This window comes from Anthonomus grandis, chromosome 1 (genome assembly GCF_022605725.1).
Source record: "Anthonomus grandis grandis chromosome 1, icAntGran1.3, whole genome shotgun sequence".
Classification (NCBI taxonomy): domain Eukaryota; kingdom Metazoa; phylum Arthropoda; class Insecta; order Coleoptera; family Curculionidae; genus Anthonomus; species Anthonomus grandis.
This window is the reverse complement of record NC_065546.1, coordinates 45,181,293-45,206,746: the sequence shown is the minus strand read 5'-3', so window position 1 is coordinate 45,206,746 and position 25,454 is coordinate 45,181,293. Positions and strand designations below refer to the sequence as shown.

Here is a 25,454-nt window from a genome sequence, read left to right as displayed (position 1 = left end):
AAACCAATAAAAAGAAGCATAAGGCACGGAAATATAAAGTACATTGTAGGACATGATAAGGCATTTTGTGGATAAATAATTGCAAATTTTGTTTCCGCAATATTTCGGTACTGATTTTAGTTTTCTTCAGGATTAACAATTTTACTTATCTGTTTCTTAAAATTTAACCTCCCTGAGATTTTCTGGCTCTAAAGACGCAAAATCGTGCTGAAACGTAGGCTTCGTGGCAAGAAAGCTTTAAATAAATTTGTCAAAAAGCCTTTGTGTTACAATAAGGTCGAATTGTCCTTTTAAGACCATTAATGACACAGAAATAAGAAATTAACTCAAATTTTATTACGGACTAATTAAGCACAACATTAATAACATACTATTAACTTGAATATTAACTCAAAAACGTATTTCATAACCTGCGAATGTTGCTTTAGGTATCACTCAAAATTTATGGAGTTATATTTGGCTTCGCTGCTTCTTTGCTCTCTTGGCGTTTCTAAAAGAAAGAACCAATTATTAAAATCTCAAAAAATATCAAACTACCTAGTGTTTATAGATTAAGACTATCCAATCCGATGTTGCCAGATTATTTTTACGTTAAACCTAAAACTTAAAGTTAGTCTTAACTGATTAATGTTTGTCGGTTGATCATTTGATATCAGATATCAAAAATAAACAACAAATTACTGCATTTGCACGTTGAATTGAAAAATCCAGAAAAAAAAGAAGTCCAGGCATATAATTCAAATTTAATGACTGATTCAGTTAATGATTTTTACATCTCTATTGCTGCTAATGTGAGAAACTATGTTATCATCTTCAGGCAATGTTGACCCGTTAAATTTTATGGATAACCCAATCTCCCAATGTTTCCCTTAAGTTGCTCCCCTTATGTTTTCCACTGATACAACGGAAATAAAGTCTTCTGGATGGGATGGTATTTCCATTAAAATTCTGCAAGCACTTCCTGCTTTGACTGTTTTTTCAGAAACCGTAAATCAAAGTTTTAATCTAGGTGTGTTTCCTAGTGGTCTAAAATTGGCCAAGATTGTACCTTTTTTTGAGGAAGGTTATAGTGAATCTCCCTCCAACTATCGATCAATTTATCTCTTATCAACAATTTCAAAAATTGTCGAAAAACTCATCGAGAGTCAAATGCTGGGTTTTCTTAAGAGAAATCAGGTTTTATCAACATCACAATTTGGCTTCCAAAACGATCTAAGGACAAACGATGCAATTTCTTAATTTCTAAGACAGCTTTATTTAAGCCTCAATGAGGGTAGTGTAGAGGCAGCCGTATTTTATGATTTCACTAAGGATTTCGATTGTGTTGATCACGGAATTCTGTTGGGCAAGCTGGAGTTTTATGGTTTTCGTGGTATTTCCTTGAGATGGCTTACATCCTATCTCTCTGATAGATCACAGGCAGTGGTGTTACAAAATAGCACTTCAAAAGTTCAACCTATCAATGTAGGTGTGCCTCAAGATTCTGTATGGGACCTTAATTGTTCTTAATTTTTGTTAATGCTATGCTGTGAGGGTGGTAGCTTGTGAATTGGGTGCCAGGATTGCTAAAGACGTTTATTACGCCCTTGTCGAATCTCATCTACGATATGGCATTTGCTTCTCGGGCTTCTGTGGCGAGACCATTGCCATCCTTGTTTATTCTAGAAACATGTTGATCCACTCTAAATTCAATTCAGTCATAGCTGCTACTAACCCTTATTTTACGAGAAGTTCTCATATTGTCCCTTGCCTATACCTCACTCAACATTAACAAAGAATTCCTTAATTTATACTAGTTTTACATGTTTTAACCATCTTCCTTCTTCGATTCGAAAAATTAAAAGCAAGAATCAATTTGTATGGGAATTAAAGCGCTTGGTGCTGAGAAAGACTTACTATAGATTATTAGAGTATTTAGAGAATAATTTTATGCTTAGAAATAATTTTTAATATTTTATTACATATAATTAATTTTTTTTATAATTTTTTAAAATTTTTTTTTTGTTTTTGCTTTGTTTATAACAATGTTATTTGTTGAAACAACAAAGATTTCCTTCTTCTTTTTCTTTAAACTCAGAGTCGTGCCCTAATAAAAAAAAAGTCAGTAAAATCCTCACCTTTTTATTGGCAATGAATTCCTTAAAATTAATCGAATCTTCCTCCACGCTACTGTCGCTGTCCCAGTTCCTCTTCTGCTCCTCCACACGGGTCCTGGACAGACTTTTTCTCGGATCTCGGTTGGATTTGTCCGCGTGCTTCGGAATTGGCTGCAATTTACGCGACTCGGGCGTTTTCGGCCGCATAAAATCGGCCGATCTTTCGCGCGAGGGTTTTTTCGTCGGCAACTTTCGGGCGGATTCGACAGCTTTTGGAACCTCTTGGGGCGGCTTCAAAAGGTCCAAAGATTTTATAAGCTCCTTGTTTTTGTTCGAAATCGTTTTGTACCCTTGCTGTTTATTCTGGTACGTTTCGTTCAGTTTTTTATTGTTTTTCTTTGTCGTCTCCAAGTTTTCCTCGTTTCGTTGTAACGTTTCTTCTAGTTGGTTTATTTCATCGTTCGCGGTTTTTACTTTTTCGTTGGGTTCGATTTTGCTATTGGTCGCTTGCGTTATCTCTGCCTCTATATCTTTTATTTCCATCGAATGGGCGTTATTTAAAGTTAAGAGTTCCAGATCGAATTTTTCTTGGTATTTTGCCATAGTAGCTTTATAAGTTTCTATCAAGTTTTCCTTTTCTCGTTCACGCTCTTGCAACTTTCCGATTTCCTTGTCTAATGCCTCTACTTTATGCGAGGTTTCTTCGAATTGTTCAGCGATGTTGGCACGTAAACCCAAATCTTTTAGAAGGATTTCGACTTCATTGAGTCCAGTAACGATCAGGTCCACCTCGGGAGTCAATTGGACGATTTTATCTTCGGCTTCTTTAAGAATCTGGAAAAAAATTAACATTTTAATTGTATTATCATATATCCATTTTAAAGAGAGAAAATTATTATTATTAAAAACATAGAACATACCAGAGGGCTGGGATTCTAAAATCACGACTCGATCTCGATACGATCACGACTTCGAACTCGATCGCGACTCAGTCGTGACGAGAAGGGTGATTGTAAATTTCAATCGTGGGCTAAACTCGTTTTATTCGTTTTGATTTAGGTTTCTTGGTATATATTTGTTATTTTCCCTAATATTTGACAGATGGAAACGTCAATTGTCTTTTCTATTAATAAACAGTAAACGCTAAGAATTTTCATTTATTTTGTTAATTTTTTTCGTCTTCGTGTTTTTTTATTTGCATATATGCCTATAACTATATTATTTCTTTAAAATAAAAAAAGTCATTTAAAACCACCACTATCCATTGGAAAATAATAATTCAGTTTATGGAAAATCACAAAAACTTGTTGTGTTCATCCACTTTTGGTTTTAATATGGCAACATGGGTGCAATCAATAGGACCTATAACACCAAGGAAATTAGATCTCTCTATAAATGTTAATTTATTAATTTCTCTCATCTCTTATATTTGAAAAATTAATCAGTCAGCAAGGTGATTGTCAATAATTTCAGTAATTTTATGGATTCAACGACTTGCAGTAGTTTCGCTAATTCCAAATTTGAAATCTTGTCCAATGCTTCTTGGGTAACAATATGTGGCATAACATCTTGACATACTAAAACTGCCCATTCAATGATAACTCTACTTCCTCTGCCTCTATTATTAACAGAAGGTCGTGGAAAATAGGGTCGAATTAAATCTATTAGTTGTGTTTAAGAAAGCTTCTTGATATACTAATGAAAACCTGGTATGATTATTGGTAAACAATAAATGAAACAAATACGTTTAAAAAAGGATGCTGTCATATTATACATGTATTAAAAAAGGAAGAAGCTATATCGTCTGGTGTATACGATATACCCAAGCGTGTCGTCGACAAATCGCTAAAAACTAAGCAATCCGCAAGACACTCACGACTGAAAATTTTATTTAGAATCAGTCATATCGAGTAATCGTGTCGAGTCGTGATTTTAGAATCCCAGCCCAGGCATATCACACGTTGACTGCCATGACATTTATATAAAAACCATTCTCAGACGCCATTATGTCAAAATTGAAATAATTAGTCAAAATGGCTTACAAATCAAAATTTCTAATATTATATGTTATATTTATTTTTTTTTTGTAAAAAAACAACTTTCGAGTTATCTCGTGGTCGGGCGTCTCCGAGCAGAAGTTTCTTGTGGCGCCCAACCACGAGAACTCGTTAGTCGTTAGGCGGAGAGATGATAATAAACGTGGCGGCACAACCTTTTTCGCTCGCAGAACAGTAGCGGCTCGTCAGGGGACGCGGGTGAAGCGCCGCTTCACCACAAATTTTAAAAAATTTAAGAGTTTTAAAATCGACATTTTACAATTTAGTTTGTTTTATATTTTATAACGAATTAATTCTTTATTTCATCTGATTTATCAAAATTAGTGTAATCCTATAAAGAATATATTTGTAAAAGTATTCAGAAACCCGAGCGCGCTAAACATATTCTCATAAGAGCAGCGGCGACCGCCACCGCATGTGTCAATGCAGCACAATTAGCAGAAACAATAATCCGCTGCAACACCTCCCCCGCGCTTACGACGGTTGCTATGGCAACGGACGGACAAACACGCGGGGTAATTTACAGAACGGCGCTGCGTATGCATGCCGCTGCCAGGTTCTTATTCTATTGACTTAATTCTTGTTTATTGGAAGTAAATTCCATCGCGTTCGGGAATTTTTTTTATAAAATGTTGCCGTTATATGACCCAATTTGCATCTTGATAGAAACACCGTTTTCTAGGTGGAAAAACGATGATAAAAAGGACTTTTTAAATTCAGAGGGACCTAAGCCTTTTCTCGATATAGAAAAGCAGGAAAAATCAAAAGATAGAACCTTCGTTCGCAGGTTTAGAAATCAGTGGTACTCTGACTATAAGTGGTTGTGCGGTAGTGTTTATTTAAAAAAACTATTTTGTCTGCCCTGTCTGATTATTGGTGTGAAATCGAGTGTATGGAATAAAGAGGGATTTAATAATTTTGGAAATGTGACAAGAGGTTGTAGTAGACATGAAGCATCTTCGGAGCACATTCAATCTGCCTTGTCCTTTGTGAATTTAAAAAAAAACCTTACAACTATTGAAGACGCTCTGAAGGAAAATTCCAGGTTATGTATAAAACAATTTAACGATAAAGTACTATTAAATAGAAGGTTTATGCAGTTACCTATTCGTGCTACTGTGTATTTAGCCAAGCAAGAGCTAGCATTTCGGGGGCATGATGAAACTTATTCTTCGGACAAAGGTATCATCTATTTTCTCTGCCAATTCAAAAACTATTCAAAATGAACTAATAGACTGCATTTCCAATTATCTCGATGAACATATAGACCGCGAAATAAAAGAATGTAATTTTTTTTCTATTCAAGTGGACGATTCAACGGACATTCTTCAAAAGTCCCAATGCAGCATAATAATTAGATTTGTTATTAGTGCAGGGAAAGTGGTCGAAAGATTTTTAGAATTCTTCGATGTAAGTTCGGACCGAACAGCTGATGCTCTTTTTAACTTAGTTACCAAAAGAATAGAAAAATATGATTATCGTTCGAAATTAGTGGGGCAGTGTTTTGACGGTGCTAGTGTTATGTCTGGACATGTAAATGGTCTGCAATCAAAAATTAAAGTTGAAGCTCCACAAGCCGTTTTTGTACACTGTGCAGCCCACCGTTTTAATTTAGTACTCCAACAGAGTTGCAGTACTATACCACAATGTCGTATTTTTTTGCAAATGTGAATAGTTTTCCCTCATTTTTTCATCATTCTTCAAAAAGAACTTATGTAGCTGATCAGATCATTAAAAGAAGAATACTTACGTCAGCAATAACGCGATGGACATCTAACTCTAAGATTGTAAATGTTATTCATAATGAATGGGATGTTTTAAAACAAGTATTTGCTGAAATTAGAGATGACAAAACTTCGGATCAAACTTCAATAACTCAAAGCGTTGGTTTCTTGAACCACCTCCATGATTTTGAGTTTGGTCTTTTCATCAGCATTTTCAGTGACATTTTCGGAATTACTAATATTCTTTTTGACACGTTACAGAAACGTTCACTAAATATTAGCCTTTGCATGTCACAAATTCAGAACACCCAGCAACTTATTAAAGAAAAGAGAAATGAAAACAGTTTCCAATCATTATTTGATTTCGTGAGTTTGCGAGTGTCAGTGCCATCGAATTATCGTCATGGACGAAAAACTTTGACGACCAAAGAACTTTTTCAAAAGTACAAAGTTCTATATTATGAACTTTTAGATACAATATTAGGACAAATTGATACGAGGTTTCAAGATTTGGAAAAAATTGCTTTTGTTACGTTGATAGATACAACTAAGTTTGAAGAGTATTCTAGGGATTTTCCCATTGAATCATTAAATAATTTAAAAGACTCTTTCCCTAATATATTTACTGATTTGCCACGGCTAAAAAATTAATTAAACTTCATCTATAATGACGAAAATAACCGCACTGTTGGAACAGTTACACGAAAATAGTGACATTTTTAAAGAAGCTGCAAAATTAATTCGTCTAATTGTGACCATTCCTTCTACAAGTGTTTCAGTTGAACGTAGTTTTTCTTGCTTAAAAAGAATTAAAACATACCTACGGAATTCAATGACAGAAAATAGGCTTACTAACTTAGCAAAGATTTCTATTGAAAAGGAACTTTTAAATGAACTTATAAGTGTAGAACCATTTTATGACGATATCATCGATAAATTTGCAGCTTTAAAAGACCGAAGAATAGACCTTATCTTTAAAAAGTAAATAAATACTGCCTCGGATGTAACAATAAGCGTGGGTAAGTGTCTCTCTAATATTAAGTTTTTATTATGTGTTTTAAAATTTTGTTTTTGCTGCTTATGGTATATTTTGGGTTTTGCGCTTCACCTCTTCCTAAAGTCACGAGCCGCCACTGTCGCAGAAGCAGGCAGTTTAGTATTAGCATGCGGCTAGGCTTGTAAATTTGTGGACTATTGGCACAGATGTAAATAGCTCCGCACAGTGCGGAGCTATTTACATCTGTGCTATTGGTTATTGCTAACGGTTTTTAGTTGTTTTCGACATATATTTATTGTTGTTTGAGCGACTTGAGCATAAAAATGTCGCGAAAACGTCCTTTGAATGACCGTGAGCTTGAGAATTTTGCCGAAATGGATGAGAATGAGTGGGACAGTTTCCTAAAGGATAATTCGGATGAGGACCCGGAATATAAAATGTCTAGTGAACAGACTTCAAGTGAAAGTGATCAGGATCAAATCCAGCCACCCGAAAAATCACATTTAGATCCTGAGTGGGTTGACATTGCGGACGAGCACATTGAAGACGAGCTACCAGAAGTACCAGACTTAGACGCAGAGTGGGTTGACATTGAGGAGGAACCACCACATTTTGATTTTTTGGTAAATGATGTTGGATTTATGTCTCAAGAACCAGTAACGATAAAATATCTTGTAAATTTATTTGGCACAACAAACAAATTTGTATGCGACTCAGGAGATCCCAAAACATCCTTTGACAAGGTCCTCCAGATTGACCAGATGGGTCGAAACCACCCCAAATGAACTGCAAATATTTTTCGGTCTTCTTTTACATATGGGTCCATGTAGTTTCCCATCTATTGAGCATTATTGGTCTCAACATGTACAGGGTTGTCTTTTTTATTTAGACAGAGCCTGGCTCGGTTACTATACGAGGGTTTACCTTAAATCGCCAGGAAATGTTATAAAATATAATACAGGGGTATCGCAAAGTCAATAAAAAAACACAAAGTTAATTTTTTTTAAATGGAACCCCTTGTATATTTTTACTTTAAATAAAAAAACAATTTTTTTCTAATTTCAAAAATATATAAAATGTTAATATTTAATTCATCATTTTTAAAAAAATTTGGTTTTTTGAAAAAAAAAACCTTTGAGCCTTGTTTCTTTAAATATTTACAAATGTTGTATATGGCCGCCATTATTTTCAACGCAGTTTCTATAATCTTTGTCCAGTTTTAACAGAGCATTTGAAATATATTCAGGGTGTTCTTCATTTAAGGAGTTTATACTTCTTTAAATTTTTTCCCTTAATTCCTCCAAATTTTCACTTCTTTCCTTATGAACTTCATTTTTAAGATACCCCCATAAAAAACTATCTAGAGGAGTCAAATCAGGGCTGTTTGGTGGCCAGTTAATGGTACCATGGGTTCCAATCCACTGAATAAAACGATTATTTAAAAAAATCCTTACTGGCCTAAAGTTATGAGGCGGGGCGCCATCTTGATGCCATATAATATTGGTATATTCTCTTAAAGGTATTTCTTCTAATAAAGCTTCAATCTCATTTTCTAGAAACCGCAAATACCTATTTCCAGTCAAAGATCCTTGAAATATAATGGGTCCAATTATTTGGTTTCTAAGGATACCACACCACACATTTAATGACATTCTGCCCTGTTTTTTTTATTTCGACGTATGCGTGAGGATTTGCTGGTGCCCACATGTGAGTATTTTTTCTATTATACATCCCTGCTGTTGTAAATACAGCTTCATCCGTCCACAAGATTTTATTAAAGATATCGTTATCTACGTTTTTTATATCTAACATCTGATTACAGTATGTTAGACTTCTTATTTCATGATTATTTGTTAATTTTTGTACTGGCATCAATTTGTAAGGATGATATCCATATTTCTGAAGAACTCTTTGAATCTTAGATCTAGAGCATTGAAAGTGTCTACTAGCATCTACGGTTGATAAATATGGTTTTTCTACAAAAATCAAAGCATAAATTATAATTCTTATAAGGCTCTTAAATATAAAATAACTTTTTACCTTGAAAATATAATAAAATTTGTAGTTCTTCATCCGCGTTAGCTAAAACTGTTCGTTTTTTTCTTTGTAGATTTTTGTGGTTTCTCATACTCCTTTCAGTGTAATAAAAAGTGGACCTAGCAGGAACTCTCATTTCGGGATGAATACGGTGATATTCAGCTTGCGCTCGAGCAACATTATTGTTGTTTTTGTAAAACAACCTCATAATTTCAAACTTTTCTTCTTCGGTATAACCCATATTCAAAAGAAATAGCAGAAACATTGACAGTGACAGCCCAACAAATAACATTATTTATTTTATTGTTACCGATAAACACCATAGCAACGGGGATTCGGGTAAACAGTTGTTTTATTTTTTAATTTTTTAAAGATAAATATTGGGAAAACGGCTAAACCAAATATTAACATATTATATATTTTTAAAATCAGAAAAAAATTTCTTTTATGTAATGTAAAAATATACAAGGGGTTCCATTTAAAAAAAATGAACTGTGTATTTTTATTAACTTTGCGATACCCCTGTATTATATTTTATAACATTTCCTGGCGATTTAAGGTAAACCCTACAACTTTTATATAAAACTTTTTTTTCCACCTCGTATAGTAACCGAGCTAGGCTTTGTCTAAATATAAAAGACAACCCGGTACAAGATGCCCTTTTGGCGCCAGGTTATGAGCAGAAATCGGTTCAAGTTACTGTTGCGTTTTTTGCATTTCGCTGACAATTCGGGAGTGACTAAAGATCGTTTATTTAAGATTAGACCAGTCCTTGATCATTTCAACAAATTAATGCACTATGTTCCGGACAAAAACTTATGCATTGATGAATCAATGGTCTTATGGCGTGGCAGGCTTATTTTTAGACAATATGTAAAAAATAAGAAGCATAAGTACGGGGTAAAATTATATGAACTATGCGAATCTGCTGGCATGATTCTAAAAATAAAAGTATATTGCGGGAAATCAGAAGCTATCGAGAATGATTTGGGACATGCTGCAAGTGTGGTTCTTCATTTAAGGGTTATGTACTCTATACTTATAATGTTTTTAATTCAGTAGGCTTAACTAATAACATGACAGCGAAAAAAACAATTTCAATATTTGTGGCACCTTACGCGGTAATCGAAAGCGAAATCCAAAGTATGTCGTTTCAAAAAAGCTAAAAAAAGGCGAATGTATATGGCAAAGACGCAAATCAGTAGTTGTTTGCAAGTGGAAGGACAAGCGAGAGGTATTGACGATTTCAAATATGCACAAAGTACAAATGATTTAAATGCGCAACAGGAACGGAAAAGTTTCTGTGAAACCTAATATAATAAAGGACTACAATGCAGGAATATCAGGTATCGACCAGTCCGATCAAATGCTTAGTTACTATAGCGCACTAAGAAAAACCATTAATTAGATGGCCGAAAAAGATTGCATTGCATATTCTCGAAATATATATACATAACGCTTACTTGCTGTTTCGTAAATCGACCGGAAGCAGAATAAAATCTTTAAAATTTAGAGAGATGTTTGTGTCTACTCTTCTCGGTGATAAAAGTCCAGCAGCGTACAGCAGCGGGACTTTCACTATTTGGAAGGTATACCACCAACCGAAAAAAAACAACGACCTACAAGAGCTTACCGTGTATGTACTTCGAATAAACTTCGACGAGAAACACGTTATTTCTGTCCTGTCTGTGAAGAGAAACCAGCCTTATGTGTGAAACATTGCTTTAAGGACTACCACCTAAAGTAAAAATGACTAAACAAGAATTTTTAGACATTTTTTTTTATAATTTTTTTTTTTTTAAACTTCATAATATTATCTTAATTATCTGTAAACACTAGCAATTAAGTTTCCCTAGTTTTAAGGCACAGTTTATGTCTTTCCGCTTTTTGTTAGAACTAAAAACATTTTTAATTTTTTTTTGTGTCACTGCATTTTGCTTCCTCTGTACTAAACAAGATGAAAATATAATTTAAAAATGACACCACAATTTGTATTACTGGTCTATTGCGAGCGCCCAGCACCAAAAATTTCAACGCAAACGCCACGAGTTTACCCGTACTGGGCGCCGTAAAACACTTAGTCAAAACCGAGATAACTCGTGGCTGGCGACTGGCTATAGATTGCCAACCACGAGTTATCTCGTGCTTGGCAGTCAACGTGTTAAAACTCGCCCAAGCAACACAGGTTCGTATATATATAAAATTGTATTCAAAAACATATAACATTTAAAATGTATAAGTGTTTGAATTATATGTTTTTCATTTCGTTTTACCACATACGTTAATTATAATTAGCATGAATATACGGTTTTTTAACGTATAACCGAAGCATATACGTTAACATAAGCACCCAGATAAAATAAATACGCATATATACACACCATTTGAATGCGTTTAGGATTATATATTTTTAATGTTAGGATTATTGCTAGTTTTCAAAAGAATCTATACCTATATGGTTTTTATTTTCCGTAATATAGTAGTATAGGGGACATAGATCCACAAAAGTAAAAACTACCCAAAATGTTATTTGATCACTTTTGTTACATCCTGTATAAGCAGTTAAACACTTTAAAAAAATATGTTTTTATTTTTTTGCACAATATTTTTTTATTGCAGCATTACATCGTTTGCCGGTTTCTTTATATTTGTTTTGTAGCTTTTACCAAATTAAAATTTAAGTTTTAAAAATGTTATTTGAGAAAATAAAATTTAAGATCGAATTAAAATATGTTTCAAATGACTAATAATAATAAAAATCATAATATTTTATCTAGAAGTTGTATTAATTTTTAACTTTATTTGTTTACTCAAAAGCGTTAGGTAAATTGTTTCCTTTATAAAAAAACCACACATGCAAAAAAGTTATGGCCATTTTACACCATCAACAGTGCAATATGGAGCCCTCTATCGGTGATAGTAAAAGATGCCCATTTCGAGTTTATCATACCAAAAAACCCCTAGGTACCAATTTTCAAAGGGTTATGTCGCAAAAGGGTTACAAACATTAAATAACATCGATTTTAATTTTTTAAATTTATTACCCTATAACTAAGAAACAAAGCAAATTTGGACTAAGGGGTGTTGCTTTAAATCGGCTTATTATGACTTTTGTACAGACCTTTTAGAGACACCCTATGTCAACGTGACGGATTGTAATAGATTATCTTTACCGTTTATTATATGACTCAATGATGCTTGGATCATAGATGGTTATCCCTATAATATTTCTAAAATATTCCACGTTTAATCTATTAAAATTAAATCTTACGTCAGTGTTTGCATCCTTTTCTTTAACAATGCTACCATATTTCTGCCTTCTTTCATTAATATCAGCCTTCATAGCGTCAATTGCCTGATTCAACTTTGAAATCTCGCCGCGGCTTGTGTCCAGTAGTTGAAAAGCTATTTGGGCCTCCGCAAGTTCTTTATCAAGTTTTTCTTCATAATCAGCAAGATCCTTTTGCTCTGCCGATGACGTGACTAACTCCGCTTGATCCTTCTGAATGACCTGCTGTAAATCCTCAATTTCCTTGGAAGTTTCCAATAAACTAATGAATAAATGATTAATATAGACTTATGTTTGTATTTGGAGCTTTAAATGCTTGCCTGGTGTTCATTTTCCCATACTTTTCCTCACTAAATTCGGCCATTATCTCCTTCTGACGCTCGCCAAGTGATTTCTCTTCTTCTTCCAGTGCCAGATGGTCGCTTTTCAGGATTTTTAATTTATCTTGTAAAGTTTCCACCTCTATTTCTAACTCGGATGAGTCTTTAAGAGTTTCATCATATAGCTTTTCTTCATATTCAAGCTTCATCAGGTCATGGTTGAGGTCCAAATTTTCCTCCTCAAGTTTCTTTGTCTCCAATTCAACCGCCACCAGCTGTTTCTTGCGCTTCTCAGTTAACTGGTTCAGTAGTTTGGTCAGATCGTCTATTTCTTTTTCGTAATGGGTGGTTTTCTTAGCAAAAATTTTCTCTAGAGGAAATCATATTTATTATTTTTATATTGAATTTGTAGTCGTGCTATGGCTGAAACCTTTGGTGTGACAAAACAGTTTTACCTCTAACCAAAACTCTGTATTTTATTTTTGACACGTGTTTCGCTAACTATGTTAGCATCTTCGGGAGAAGATTAAAACTAAATTAAAACTACTTGCAAGTGACCTTATATACTAAAAATGTGACTAATAGAGCGAAAAATTCAACGAAGGTTAAACATTGAACAAAGTTTAAACATTAATTAAACTATACGGTCTTGCGTCATAATCTATCCTGTTTTGCCCACTTTATCTGCAATATTCTTAACGAAAAGAGCCAAGTGGACGTAATCTACACAGATCTTTAAAAGGCGTTTGACCCGTTGGACTATTATGTATTATTGGATTTATTCTGTGGATGCACTGAGCGCGGGTATTGTCCGGATATGTGACTCTAGACAATAAAGGTGGTCACACACTTTTAGGTTTTGATGTAATCGGGGTACCCCATCTTACCTCATGATCCCTTTTTGCCCCCAGTTCCCCTATATATAGTCGCGGCATCTAAACTTAGATCATGATCTGCGCTCATGACAGTTATGAATCTAAAAGTATTTGTTTTCTATAAATATCAAATTCTTATCGATCATTATTTTCGATGACAAGAGTATCCAAGAATGGAAGTTGGTTATTTGTTTCATGTTCTGACAAAATTGTCAATATTGCATTTGCTTTTGTCGAACACGGCAAACACATCATCAATATATTTTAACTAATCTCGTGGTATTGAAATCTTTTTTTTTTAATTTAACTCAAAACGGTTCATGAAGAGCTCTTCTAGAAAGGGAGAGAAGCCATGACTGTACCCTCAAGTTGTTCATAATTCAAATTGTTGCAAAGTTTTATTAATTTATTTATTTCTCGTATATTATCGAAGCCATTACTTTCCAAAAATTCAATCAGATAGTTCAAAGTTCTGGTGTAGGAATGCTTGAGAACAAAGAAGATGATACATCGAAAGACTAAAAAATAAAAATAATTAATCGAATTAAATAATTTTAACGCAGGTTGAAGATGAAATGCTTGTTTCTTTCGATGTATCTTCTTTGTTCCCAAGCGTTCCTAAACCAGAAACTATGGAACATCTGATTAAACAATTATTAGTTATATCTTTAGTAATATAAGGGTACTCGTAAGTAGTTTTACCTTAGTTTTAATCTTTTCCCGAAGATGCTAAGAACGTTAGCGAAACACATGTCGATAATAAATTAATGAGTTTTAGTCAGTGGTATTTTGTAATTAAATTTGGAATTTGTAATTTACCCAGTTCTTTGTCTTTCTGCTCGGACTCCGCCACGATGGTTTCGAGTTCCTTAACTTCCTGATCGGCGGTATTGTAAACTTCCAATATTTCCTTGCCTTTGTCCCTATAGCTGGTATTTAAGTTATTGATGTAACTGGTTCTTGATTTCAATATGGCAAACTGCGCCCCCTTTTCCGACAGTGACTTCTCGAGACTGGCACAGTGCTGCTGCAGTTGCATATTGTAGGTTTCCCTAGCTTCCAAAAGGGATTCGGATTCCTGGATTTCGCCGTCGCTGGATTCCTAAAGGGTAGAATTTAGTGCTTTTCGTTTTAACATACCAACAAAGTAAGGTGAAAGTAAGATGAAAATATATATAAATTGGGGTTTATTTTATCAAAATATTTGGCTTCCAAACGGATTTTTGTCCAAGACCAAGTTATTTTCATGTTACTGGTTTTTCAAGATGGCGCCATCTCCGCCATTGTAACATAATAACTGCGTCAACTAATTTTAAAAATCAGTACCGTTAGACGGAAAAACATTGATCCTTTGCGGACAACTCTGGCTGCAAGTAAGAAAAAAGATTAATTTAAAAATAGCGCCAACACGGTAAATAACAACTCTATGGTGTAAAATTCAAACGTTAAAGGTCATTTCTGTACTTCCATTAAAAGCTGTCCGACAACGACTACCTGTTTTTCAGTGGAGAGGTGATCTTGAAGCTGACACACGGTGGAACGGCTTAATAAAAAATCAGAGACATACAGAATAAAATTATGCTTATTTTTTTACCATTTAACTTGCATTAGAAATTCACAGCAATGTTAATAAATGCTCTATTCTCTCATTTTCTAGAAAATTTGCCAATCAATTTTGACTCTAGAGCAAATAATGTTGTGTTAGCCAAAGTGGATGAGGCGATTGATCTGGAAATTACTTATGATACGAAAAGTTTGGCCAAGCATGTAGCAAAAATAGTTTCTGACTCTGCCAAATTGTTAGTTTTATTTATCGAAACTGTCGGCATTTTGAAAATATTAATACTTTAAGACTGTCCCACCAATTTGGCTGGATTAAATTTTCGGGTACCAAGAATAAACTCTAGGCATTTTATTTCAATTGGTTCGATATTTTTGTTGACAGTTTAAGGTCCATTATAGAAAGTATAAAGTAAATAGGTGATGCAGAGTCTTTCTAGTATGTATATAGATAGTCTGTTTAAGTGCATTTTTTGTACATAGAATGTTAAGCATTTTGATTTTCCATTTTTAGACATATTTTGGTATTTTCCTTTTTCCTTTCCTGCTTTGCATGTGCTGAAGTACAAACTTCAACATGTTTTTAATTGTTTCTTTTTTTTATTCTTTCCTGTAATTGGGTAACAAACCTGTTGGAAATAAATGCCTCTTTTTTTTTTAAGACGAGAATAATGAGAACAAAGTCGTGCGAAATTAAACATAGGCGATTTTGTGTTGATAACGTTTAAAAGCAACAAATATCCTGGAAAAATCATCAAGATTTTACGTGGGCAGAAAAAAAGGAAGCATTTATGTACAGCTGGGAAGACGTCATTATGAAAATTAATGAGTCAAAAATTGTGTCTAAGAGATATCAGTACAAAGTTTCAAAAATTGGTAATTTTGTTGAAAAATGAGTGTAGATAAATGTAAGTATAGATGGAGGATATTTTTTGCAAAGCATTAGGTTAAAAAGTGTTTTGAACTTTTATACCTAAGTAACATTGAGAATTTTTGTTTAAAGTCTTAATTATTCGCAATTGATTTCGTTAAAATACATTTTTTGTTCTGGCTTTTGCATTTTTTCAGTTTATTATCAATTTGAAATACCGCCAGTATTTTTTTTTCCAGCTTCTATTTACCTAAACTGATTGTAGGTAATAACCCACTATGTTTCAGTATAACATGAACGCAAGACCCAATTAACATGCACGGAATAATGTTTCTGTGAGTCAATGGAGTGTGTTTTTATACAGACAAACTAAAGTACAAAATCTATCGGAACATCCATATACAGGGTGTCCCGGTTCATGTGGGAAATCTCTCAGATCCAGGTAGAACATCGAAAAATAATACCGAACGTTCCTATAAAAAAAAATTCTACAGGCCTTCTTTACGAAGATACAGCCTCGTAAAGGACGCTGCTGGAAATTGGTTTTTCATAAATTACTTTTAAACTACCCTGTAGAATTTAATAAAAATTTTAGGTGATGAACACTATTAGGGACCTCTTAAAATGACATCCTTAAAATACATTTACATTGTTTACTTTACGAGGGGCGGACTAGGTTGTACACTTTAATGCGTATATTTTTAACACCCTGTATGTTAAAGTCTAAAAAAAATAAATTTGGATACCTTGAACCCTAGGCTAAAAAAAAGGTACTCTTATTCATTATCGATAAAATGAACCGTTTTGGAGAAAAAAAATAATAAACGAGCCAATGTTTTTTTTTTATTTTTTTTTAAGAGATAAGTACGCTAGTTATTAAAAAAACAGAGAAACTTCGATGTAAGTCATTTAATTTAAAATAATACATGTTCCTAAAAATACAGTGCCTACAGTGGTGCCCTAAAAAATACTTTTACAAAATAATTTAAAAAAAACCTATGATGAGTGTATGTTTTTAAATTAGAAAAAACAACTTACAAAAAAATGCCAAAAACCATGTAAATAAAAGTTAAATTCTTCAATACGAGCAATAAACAATTAATTATTAAAAACTTCATAAGTAGGTTCGACGTGGGCTCCGTGAACTCTAACACATTTGCGGGCACGACGAATCGAGGACTGCTGCACCCTTAGAACATTGAAAGGCCTTTCAATGTTCTAAGGCTGCACCCGCCACAGTAACCCAAGATTGTTTTTTATATTATCACAATGAAATGTAATTCTTTGGAGCAGTTCTTCCCGAGTATCGACTGGAGTGGAATACACCAAGGTTTTGAGGTGACCCCATAGATAAAAATCTAATGGCGTTAGATCGGGAGACCGAGGAGGCCAAGCAACAGGTCCTCCTCTACCTATCCAACGGTTTTCAAAAGTATTATGTAAGTGGTGTCTTACAGCAAGGCTAAAATGGGGTGGGACTCCATCATGCATAAAACACATATCTCGGCGGGTTGCAAGGGGCAAATCTTCTAATAAATCTGGAAGATTGTTCTGGAGGAACTCCAAATAAAGTTCTCCGTTTAAACGTGGTGGCAGTTCAAATGGCCCAATCAAAAAATTGCCAATAATTCCTGCCCAGATATTTATTGATTGGAATTGATGTTGATGATGAGAAATAATAGTCTCACGGGGATTTTCATCAGCCCATACATGCGAGTTATGTAAGTTTTCAATTCCATTTTTGGTAAACCCTGCTTCATCCGTAAAAAGAATCGTGCTGATAAAGTTAGGGTTATTTCGCTGCTGATCTATAACAGCCAGTTTGCGAAGTGTATTCTAGGAGCAAAATCTCTGGGCAGTAGTTCATGCACTTTTTGTAAGTGATATTTTGTAAGTGTACAACAGTTGTTCTTGAAGTACCATATGTACAATTGTTTTGGACGAATGAAGCTGAGCGGCTAATTTTCGAGTACTTGTTGTAGGAGTGTCAGCTATAGCGTCTAAAATATTTTCTTCCAATTGCACTGTACGTGCTGTTCTCCTCCGACCACCAATATTCTTTTTTTTTTCAAAACATCCTAAAATTGCATTAAGGAAATTTAATAGTATTACCTCATTAAGTGGAAAACAGAAACCTACCAGTTTCCCTTAGACGTTGAGCAACACGTTGAAATGTTTTCTGATCCGGAATAATGCGATTGGGAAATCTTTCTTCGTACAATCTTTTTGCTTCCAATGCATTGCAAGACATAAGATGCATATCTGCATACTCAATAAAAGTAAACTCCATATTTTGACGTATATTAAATTAAAAGTTACCAAAAAATACAAATATTAAAAAAATATTATCAAATAAAGGATGAATATGTTGACAAATAACAAAGATTAGGTTTCAATGATAGGTATTTGCTAAATTTGGAGTATAGCAACGTTTGTAACTATAATGCGTTCAAAAATGCAAAAATTCCGATAAATAAGTCAGGTACAATACAATTGGTTTACATTATTTTTTTAGTTTTTTTTTATGTTTAGTTTTTATCTTAAGAATAAGAAAAAAGAAATAAACGTATAATAAATAAGAAATATTTTGTAAAAGTATTTTTTAGGACACCACTGTACTTTTAGGAACATGTATTTTTTTAAAATTAAATGACTTACATCGAAATTTTCTGGTCTTTGAATAACTGGCGTACTTGTCTCATTAAAAAAAAAATAAAAAAAAAAACATTGCCTCGTTTATTATTTTTTTTCTCCAAAACGGTTCATTTTATCGATAATGAACAAGAGTACCTTTTTTTAGCCTAGGGTTCAAGGTATCCAAATTTATTTTTTTTAGACTTTAACATACAGGGTGTTAAAAATATACGCATTAAAGTGTACAACCTAGTCCGCCCCTGGTAAAGTAAACAAGGTAAATGTATTTTAAGGATGTCATTTTAAGAGGTCCCTAATAGTATTCATAGCCTAAATTTTTTATTAAATTCTACCGGGTAGTTTAAAAGTAATTTATGAAAAATCAATTTCCAGCAGCGTCCTTTAGGAGGTCTGATGTAGAATTTTTTTTTATAGGAACGTTCGGTATTATTTTTCGATGTTCTACCTGGATCCGAGAAATTTCCCACATGAACCGGGACACCCTGTATAATGCATAAATTATCAAAAAAAAAAAAATTGGGCTAATATTTCTCCATTTGACAGTACGAGCTGTTTGAGTAATTTCTTATTCCAGAATATTCTATGACTATACAAGGTTTGTAGATTGTATTCGTAGTTATCTTAAATATATTTTAATGAATAGATATTAGTATTGCTTTAAATAGGGTTGCCAACCCTCCCGATTTAAGCGGGAGGCTCCCGCTTTTTTACTTAACCTCCCGACTCCCGCAACCTTAAACAAACCTCCCGCTTTTCGGCAAGTAAAAAAACGCACCGGATTTTATCCACGTTCTTTCTATTAGGTCGTAACTGTTTGTTTTTTTAAGGTTGATAGTAAGGATTTTTCTAATAGTAGTGATTTAAGTGATGAGATTGGGTTAGGGAAATAAGTGTTGACGAAGATGATAAGCAAGAAAAAAAAATTCCGGTATTTGAGGCAAATAATTCAAATCAAGGCTGGACCTTCTATTCTATTAAAAAATCTAAATGGATTATAAAGTTTAATAATGAATGGAGTCAAACTTATTCTTGGATTTGTGAATCACATTTTACAATAAATCAGGGCGGAGAAAACGGTATAATTAAACACATGAAAACTGAAAAGCACAAGAAAAATTCGACTAAAGATTTGCAGGAAAAAAAAATTATAAATTTTTTTTTAAATAATTTAGACTTAGATTTGACCGCTCAAGCAAAATGTGCTTTTGTTTTTCACTCTATAAATCGTGTTTACAGTTATTTATGGACTTACGTTATTTATTTACATTACAGCCTATTGCGCAGATAAGTGTTGAACAATGAATTTATTAATAGCACAAAAAAAGTGAAAAAATTGAAGGAATTTTTCATTTTTTGCGGAAAAGAATGGTCCAATTTAATAAGAACCATTCCAACAAGAAGGCTTTCTTTAATTCCTGCCACTGAAAGTCTTTTAAAACATTTTACTCCCGTTAAATCTTATTTTCACAAGACTGACCTCCACTACTACTGGGATCTTTTTTTGGAAATGAGCTTGCTGAATCCTATTTAGGTAAGCACCTATTAATTATTTTAACGTCTTGAAATTTGTTATATCAAGGTTTTTTCCAGTTGTATCTCTATTGAGATTAATTTTTGGCTGGTGAAAATTTTGCTATGATAAAGATCTTTATATAAATTAGTTTTATTCTTTTAAACTGCATAAATAAACTGCATGCTTTTTTTGTAGGTTTATTGCTTAATATCGGTGCACAATACAATAACTAAGTTAGAATCTGAAAAAACGTTATCAATCATTTATTTAATATTATGCCATCATTGAGAGGGCCATAAAAGTTAAAAAAGAAACAATAATAATATGGATCCATCATAGCGCTTCCCCTATTAGGAAAGTCTGATGATAACTCGAAAGTTGCCATGTTTAAACGAGATGTATTTTTTGGACAGAATTATAAACTAAAGTAGATATATGTTGAAAATATATTTAAATTAATTTGTAAATATTACTTTGATGATGATAATAAGTTTAAATCACTTAGTGCAATGGCTTTGCAAAACAAGCTAAATATGAATAATTTTTTGAAAATTTGTGAAGATTTCCCTATCGAAATTTGAATTTTTGAAGAATTTGTTATCGTACTAAATTTCATAAAAACCTTTTTGGGGAATTTTGATGAGCTGACTGCAAATCAGCAATGCCTCTAAGTTTTACAAAATTTGCTCGTTAGTTTTCTCCCTTCTGCAAGAAAATGCTGTTTGTCCAGTAATATTATTTGTCAAGGTTATTTCTGTCATTTATTTATAAATAATTATTACTGCATCATAATTTCCAAATATGCTGGGAGGTCATGAAGTTTGGCCATAAATAAACGCTTGATGTGCCGAAGTGCCATAAAAATAACATTGATACAGCAGAAATGTATCTTAATAAATTTGCAGAAACTTACCATGTAAGGCTATTTACTTAAAAGGAGTAGAGGAGTGGCACAATTTATTTTACGTTAAGAAACGTATCACTCCTATAAATTAAGGATTTGCCAAGGAATTGAAATAAGGGATTTTTCACAGCGTCGGAATTTTTGTAAGTGGTGTATGTGTATCATACATACATAAGAGTTTTCAATTTCTTCTTTAAATAAAATAACCTAGCAATGGTCACTAATTATAGTGTCTTAAATTTCCAAAATATTATCCAAATATCAAGCACGCTTTATGCTCATTAAGTGTACAATTTTTAAAAACGAAATACGAGGTTCATAATATATTATATTTAGATTATATTAATTATTAAAAAAGATAGTAAGCCTTACTTAATATATTAGATATTACCTTGTGAGCTATTTATGTCCGTAAGTTTATACAGACAGACAAAATTATATTGTATAAATACTAAATATGTAATGAATGGTTAGTATTTAAACTATATTCAGCATATAGTGAGTTACTATCAATAGAATTTTTTTTATTTTACAAACTTATATTCTTAAGGACTTTCTTTTTATTAAAATTGCATTAAATCCTCTAATATTTTTATCATTTATCATTCGATTTTATTATTTTAATTGATTTGCCAATAACATTATCATGATACTCAGTAGCTCTGACAATTGTTACAAGCAAAATTCTCAGAAAAAAAATATAATAAATTAGATCATGTCATTTATCTTCAAAAGAGAGTAATTCATGAGCAGAAAAGTTGTACATAAGTGACATGTGAATAGGTGACATATGTGACCTGACCAGAGGTGTCTACTGTGAAGGCTTAAAGTTCCTTTAATCCTTTACTATTTTTAATATAGTGCTGTTCTTTGTGTAAAAGGACTGTTGAATGTTGAAAAAATTACATTTTCTTGACATTTTGGTGACTGTACCGTAAAATCATTGATTGGTGAGTTAGAACTCTTTAATCTTCAAAAGTCTAACCTTTCTAACTGCAAAACTGTAATTTATTGTACGTTTATATAAAAAATTACTTAAGATTACTAATAAATTACTAATTATTACACTAATTATAGTGTTTTTAATCACCAAAATAGTGTCCAAATATCAAGCACGCTTTATGTGCATTAAGTGTTATACAATTTTTGAAAACAAAATACTAGATCCATTTACGTGTTATAGTATATTATATTTAGATTATATTAATTATTAAAAAATATAGTAAGCCGTACATAATATATTAGATATTGCCTTGGGAGCTATTTATGTCCGCCAGTTTATATAGAAAGACAAAATGTCTGTTATTGAAGAGAACTTGGTGAATGGGTTAATAAATAAGTAATTCTATAAGATTTGAATAAATAACTTCGATTTGATGGTCGGATAATGGAATTTGTAAGTCTTTAATCTATTTTATATATATTAAACATAAATACTGAATATATAATGAATGGTTAGTAGAATAGTATATTTATAGTTCTATTTAAACCATACTGAGTTACTATCAATAGAATTCTTCTTATTTTACAGACTTATATTCTTAAGGACTTTCTTTTTAATAAAATTGCATTAAATCCTCTAATATTTTTAATCATTCGATTTTATAATTTTAATTGATTTGCCAATAACATTATGATGATACTCAGTAACACTACCAAATTTTCAATTAAAAAATATAAGGAATTAGATCATGTCATTTATCTTTAAAAGAGAGTAATTCATCATCAGAAAAGTTGTACATAAGTGACATAGGTGGCTTGGCCAAAGGTGTCTACCGTGAAGGCTTAAAGTTCCTTTAATCCTGTACTATTTTTACTATAGTGCTGTTCTTTGTGTAAAATTACTGTTCAGTTGAACGTTGAAGAAAATTACATTTTCTTGACATTTTGGTGACTGTACCGTAAAATCATTGATTGGTGAGTTAGAACCATTTAATCTTCAAAAGTCTAACCTTTTTAACTGCAAAACTGTAATTTATTGTACGTTTATATAAAAAATTACTTAAGATTACTAAAAAATTACTTGATTTTGCCAATATAATACTGTTTTTAAATAAATAATTTCATTTAATATATTTTTTCTCGGTACAGCAACTGTCGGAGCCATATCAGATGGAATGCAATTTGGATGGTCTGCACCATTTATTCCGATCCTCCAAGGTCCTGATAGTCCAGTTAAAATAACAGATGAAGATATCGATTGGTTAGAGTCTATTTACATGATTGGAGGACTAGCGGGGTTACCACTTACCATATATATGGTCGATAGAATCGGAAGACAAAAAACTGTATTATTTGCCTCATCTTCTAGCTTTACAGCTTGGGTTCGTATGGTTTTTCACTTATAAAATATAAAACATTTATTAAACATTTTTACAGATTCTAATAGGTGTGGCTAACCATGTGAACTATCTTTACATAGCTAGATTTTTAACTGGCCTAGCTGCAGATGTGGCTTTTGTTGCTGGACCCATGTACGTTGCTGAGATAGCTGATCAAAAAATTAGAGGTTTTCTAGCTGGAGTTATTTTTCTTATGATGCTTGCTGGATTTTTGATTCTCTATGGTGTGGCGCCTTATGTGCCGTTTTATGCTTGCTCCATTATCGGTAAGTTATGAATATCATCAATTTTTTCTCAATAAAAGTTATTTAATTAGGAAAAATTGATTATGGTTATGGTAAAAGAAAATGAAGGAGATATAAGTCATTTTTTGAATTCTAATTCTTTACATTCACTTATATAGAAATATAGACATCTGAACTGTTCTAGGTGGAATAATTGTTGGTATTCAGCTGATTGACGTACCGCTTATGCCAGACTCATCATATTATTTATTAACCAAGGGAAAACATGAGAAAGCAAAAAAACATTTGCAATGGCTACGTGGACGCGAAGATGTAGATAAAGAACTTGAGGCTATTGCTATCGCTGTTGAACGACAAAAGTCCGAAAGAGGTAGAAAACTGTATTATCTTACATATGAAAAAAATATTAAATAGTGAATTTTTAGGTCGCCCCCAAGATCTTTTCATATCAAAATCAAACCGAAAGGCTGTCATAGTAATGACAGTTCTTAATACAGCTCAACACTTCAGTGGAATGGCTGTTATTTTGATGAATCTTCATCCAATTCTGATCGCAGCTGGTTCAGTAACAATCAGCTCTAATGTAGCTGGAATTTTATTTTCGGCTATTATGCTTTTAGCAGCAACTGTATCAGTTTTTGGTATTGATCATATCGGACGCAGAATCCTGCTAGCCGTATCAAGTTTTCTTACAGGATTTGCTCTACTTGCTGTAGCAATATTTTTTACTCTTCAAAAAAGAGGGTATCACCAAAGGAATTTTTAATTTAATGGGTTTGACATAGAGAAAAGAGAGAAGCAGACTGGACGTAAAAACATTAAAGCCGAGTTAATGGTCAAACATAATTATATCCAATCTTGTCAATTTTTAAAAAAGTATTGTGCAAATATTAAAAAAAAGGTAAAATATTGCCAAAAATATTAATAACGTTTAGTGATATTTTATTTTTGCTATTATATTACATACGTAAATGTATTTAGTTTTGATGTGTTCCACTTTTTAGGAAGAAGGTTTTATTTTATTTGTTTTTGTATATAATATATTTTTTGCTTAGTTTAAGGTTTTAAAAATATTCTTTTACGTTTTGATTGGTTTCTACTTATTCATTTTGTCTTCGAAAAATTGGTCAAGATCTGTTAAATAGTTTCAAAATAAATTATCAAGTTTAATAAATTTATGTTTTATTACAACATTTTCAAGCTTTTCATTTTCAAATGTGGCAAAATTAAGGAGTGGCTCAAAAAAAAAATTCTGCGCCTCTATTTATTTTCGCCTCAAAGACACTACCCGCCTACCGCTTTTCAATTTTTAAAATCTGGCAACCCTAGCTTTAGGATAACGCCCATCCTCCATTTTTGCATGTCAGTTTTACGTCACGATAGTTTGGAGTTTTTACATGAGCACTTTATACCGGGGATGTGCCGCAAACTATGAATTTTAGGCGTTTTCTACATATTTTATATAAAAAAAATCTATTATTGTATTTATGTAATTACTGGCAACTGGATTAGCTTCCTCAATATCACTACCAGACGCGCTAATTAAATTAGCTCTAATAGAGGAAATAATTATCTAATGATAAATGAGTAAAAACTTACGATATCTTCCAACAATTGGCGCGCTTCTAGATAAATTAACGGCGCATCCTCGTCAGGTTTCAACATGTTTCCACCAGTTAGTCTTGCCTTAGGAGAAATTATACGCATTGATTGGTTTTATTTATTTTTTTTCAAAAAGTTATTAAAAATAAATTAAATAAAAAACTAACCTTCGATAAATGAAATTACAAACAAAATGGCGGCTCAAACGATCGTTTGGTAATGGTAAGCTCAGTAAGCTGTCGCTTGCCACTTGTCCTAGTTGTGTTTTCCATTTTCTTTTCAACGCCCGCTGCGATTTTTAAAATTCATACACTGTTGCCACCTAGACGTATATTTATTTACAAGAGTGCATTGAAAATTACATTCA

The 25,454-nt window shown here is 32.7% G+C and overlaps 2 protein-coding genes and 1 long non-coding RNA gene across 5 annotated transcripts; 2 read left to right on the top strand and 1 right to left on the bottom strand.

Moving 5' to 3' along the window:
* Positions 1–314: 314 nt before the first annotated feature.
* On the bottom strand, positions 315–25,361 carry LOC126736830 (protein Daple-like). Of its 2 annotated transcripts, XM_050441391.1 has the most exons (7): positions 25,255–25,361; positions 25,085–25,171; positions 14,215–14,497; positions 12,521–12,890; positions 12,183–12,462; positions 2,118–2,930; positions 315–490 (listed from the first exon to the last, which is right to left on the bottom strand). In XM_050441391.1, exons 2-7 carry the CDS (start codon positions 25,148–25,150, stop codon positions 443–445), a joined length of 1,860 nt encoding a protein of 619 aa, XP_050297348.1. In that variant the 5' UTR covers positions 25,151–25,171; positions 25,255–25,361; the 3' UTR covers positions 315–442. The 2 variants fall into 2 exon arrangements, with proteins under 2 accessions (XP_050297348.1, XP_050297340.1); XM_050441383.1 differs by having other exon boundaries at positions 25,085–25,305.
* LOC126737013 (uncharacterized) lies at positions 7,113–10,891 on the top strand. Of its 2 annotated transcripts, none has more exons than XR_007660853.1 (2): positions 7,113–7,497; positions 9,671–10,891. It is a non-coding gene; the product is annotated as an uncharacterized LOC126737013 (long non-coding RNA). The 2 variants fall into 2 exon arrangements; XR_007660852.1 differs by having other exon boundaries at positions 9,584–10,891.
* LOC126736974 (facilitated trehalose transporter Tret1-like) lies at positions 19,492–24,649 on the top strand. Its single transcript, XM_050441631.1, has 5 exons — positions 19,492–20,012; positions 22,990–23,222; positions 23,278–23,506; positions 23,670–23,855; positions 23,911–24,649. Exons 2-5 carry the CDS (start codon positions 23,016–23,018, stop codon positions 24,249–24,251), a joined length of 963 nt encoding a protein of 320 aa, XP_050297588.1. The 5' UTR covers positions 19,492–20,012; positions 22,990–23,015; the 3' UTR covers positions 24,252–24,649.
* Positions 25,362–25,454: the final 93 nt, after the last annotated feature.

Bases quoted from the DNA above. Each gene is read 5' to 3' on its own strand.
- LOC126736974 (XM_050441631.1), top strand. From the start codon at position 23,016: ATGCAATTTGGATGGTCTGCACCATTTATTCCGATCCTCCAAGGTCCT. The intron at 23,507-23,669 runs GTAAGTTATGAA...GAACTGTTCTAG, and splicing joins TTATGCTTGCTCCATTATCG to GTGGAATAATTGTTGGTATT. The intron at 23,856-23,910 runs GTAGAAAACTGT...GTGAATTTTTAG, and splicing joins ACGACAAAAGTCCGAAAGAG to GTCGCCCCCAAGATCTTTTC.
- LOC126736830 (XM_050441383.1), bottom strand. From the start codon at position 25,192: ATGCGTATAATTTCTCCTAAGGCAAGACTAACTGGTGGAAACATGTTG. The intron at 14,498-25,084 runs GTAAGTTTTTAC...TCTACCCTTTAG, and splicing joins GCCAATTGTTGGAAGATATC to GAATCCAGCGACGGCGAAAT. The intron at 12,463-12,520 runs GCAAGCATTTAA...TTTATTCATTAG, and splicing joins TATGGGAAAATGAACACCAG to TTTATTGGAAACTTCCAAGG.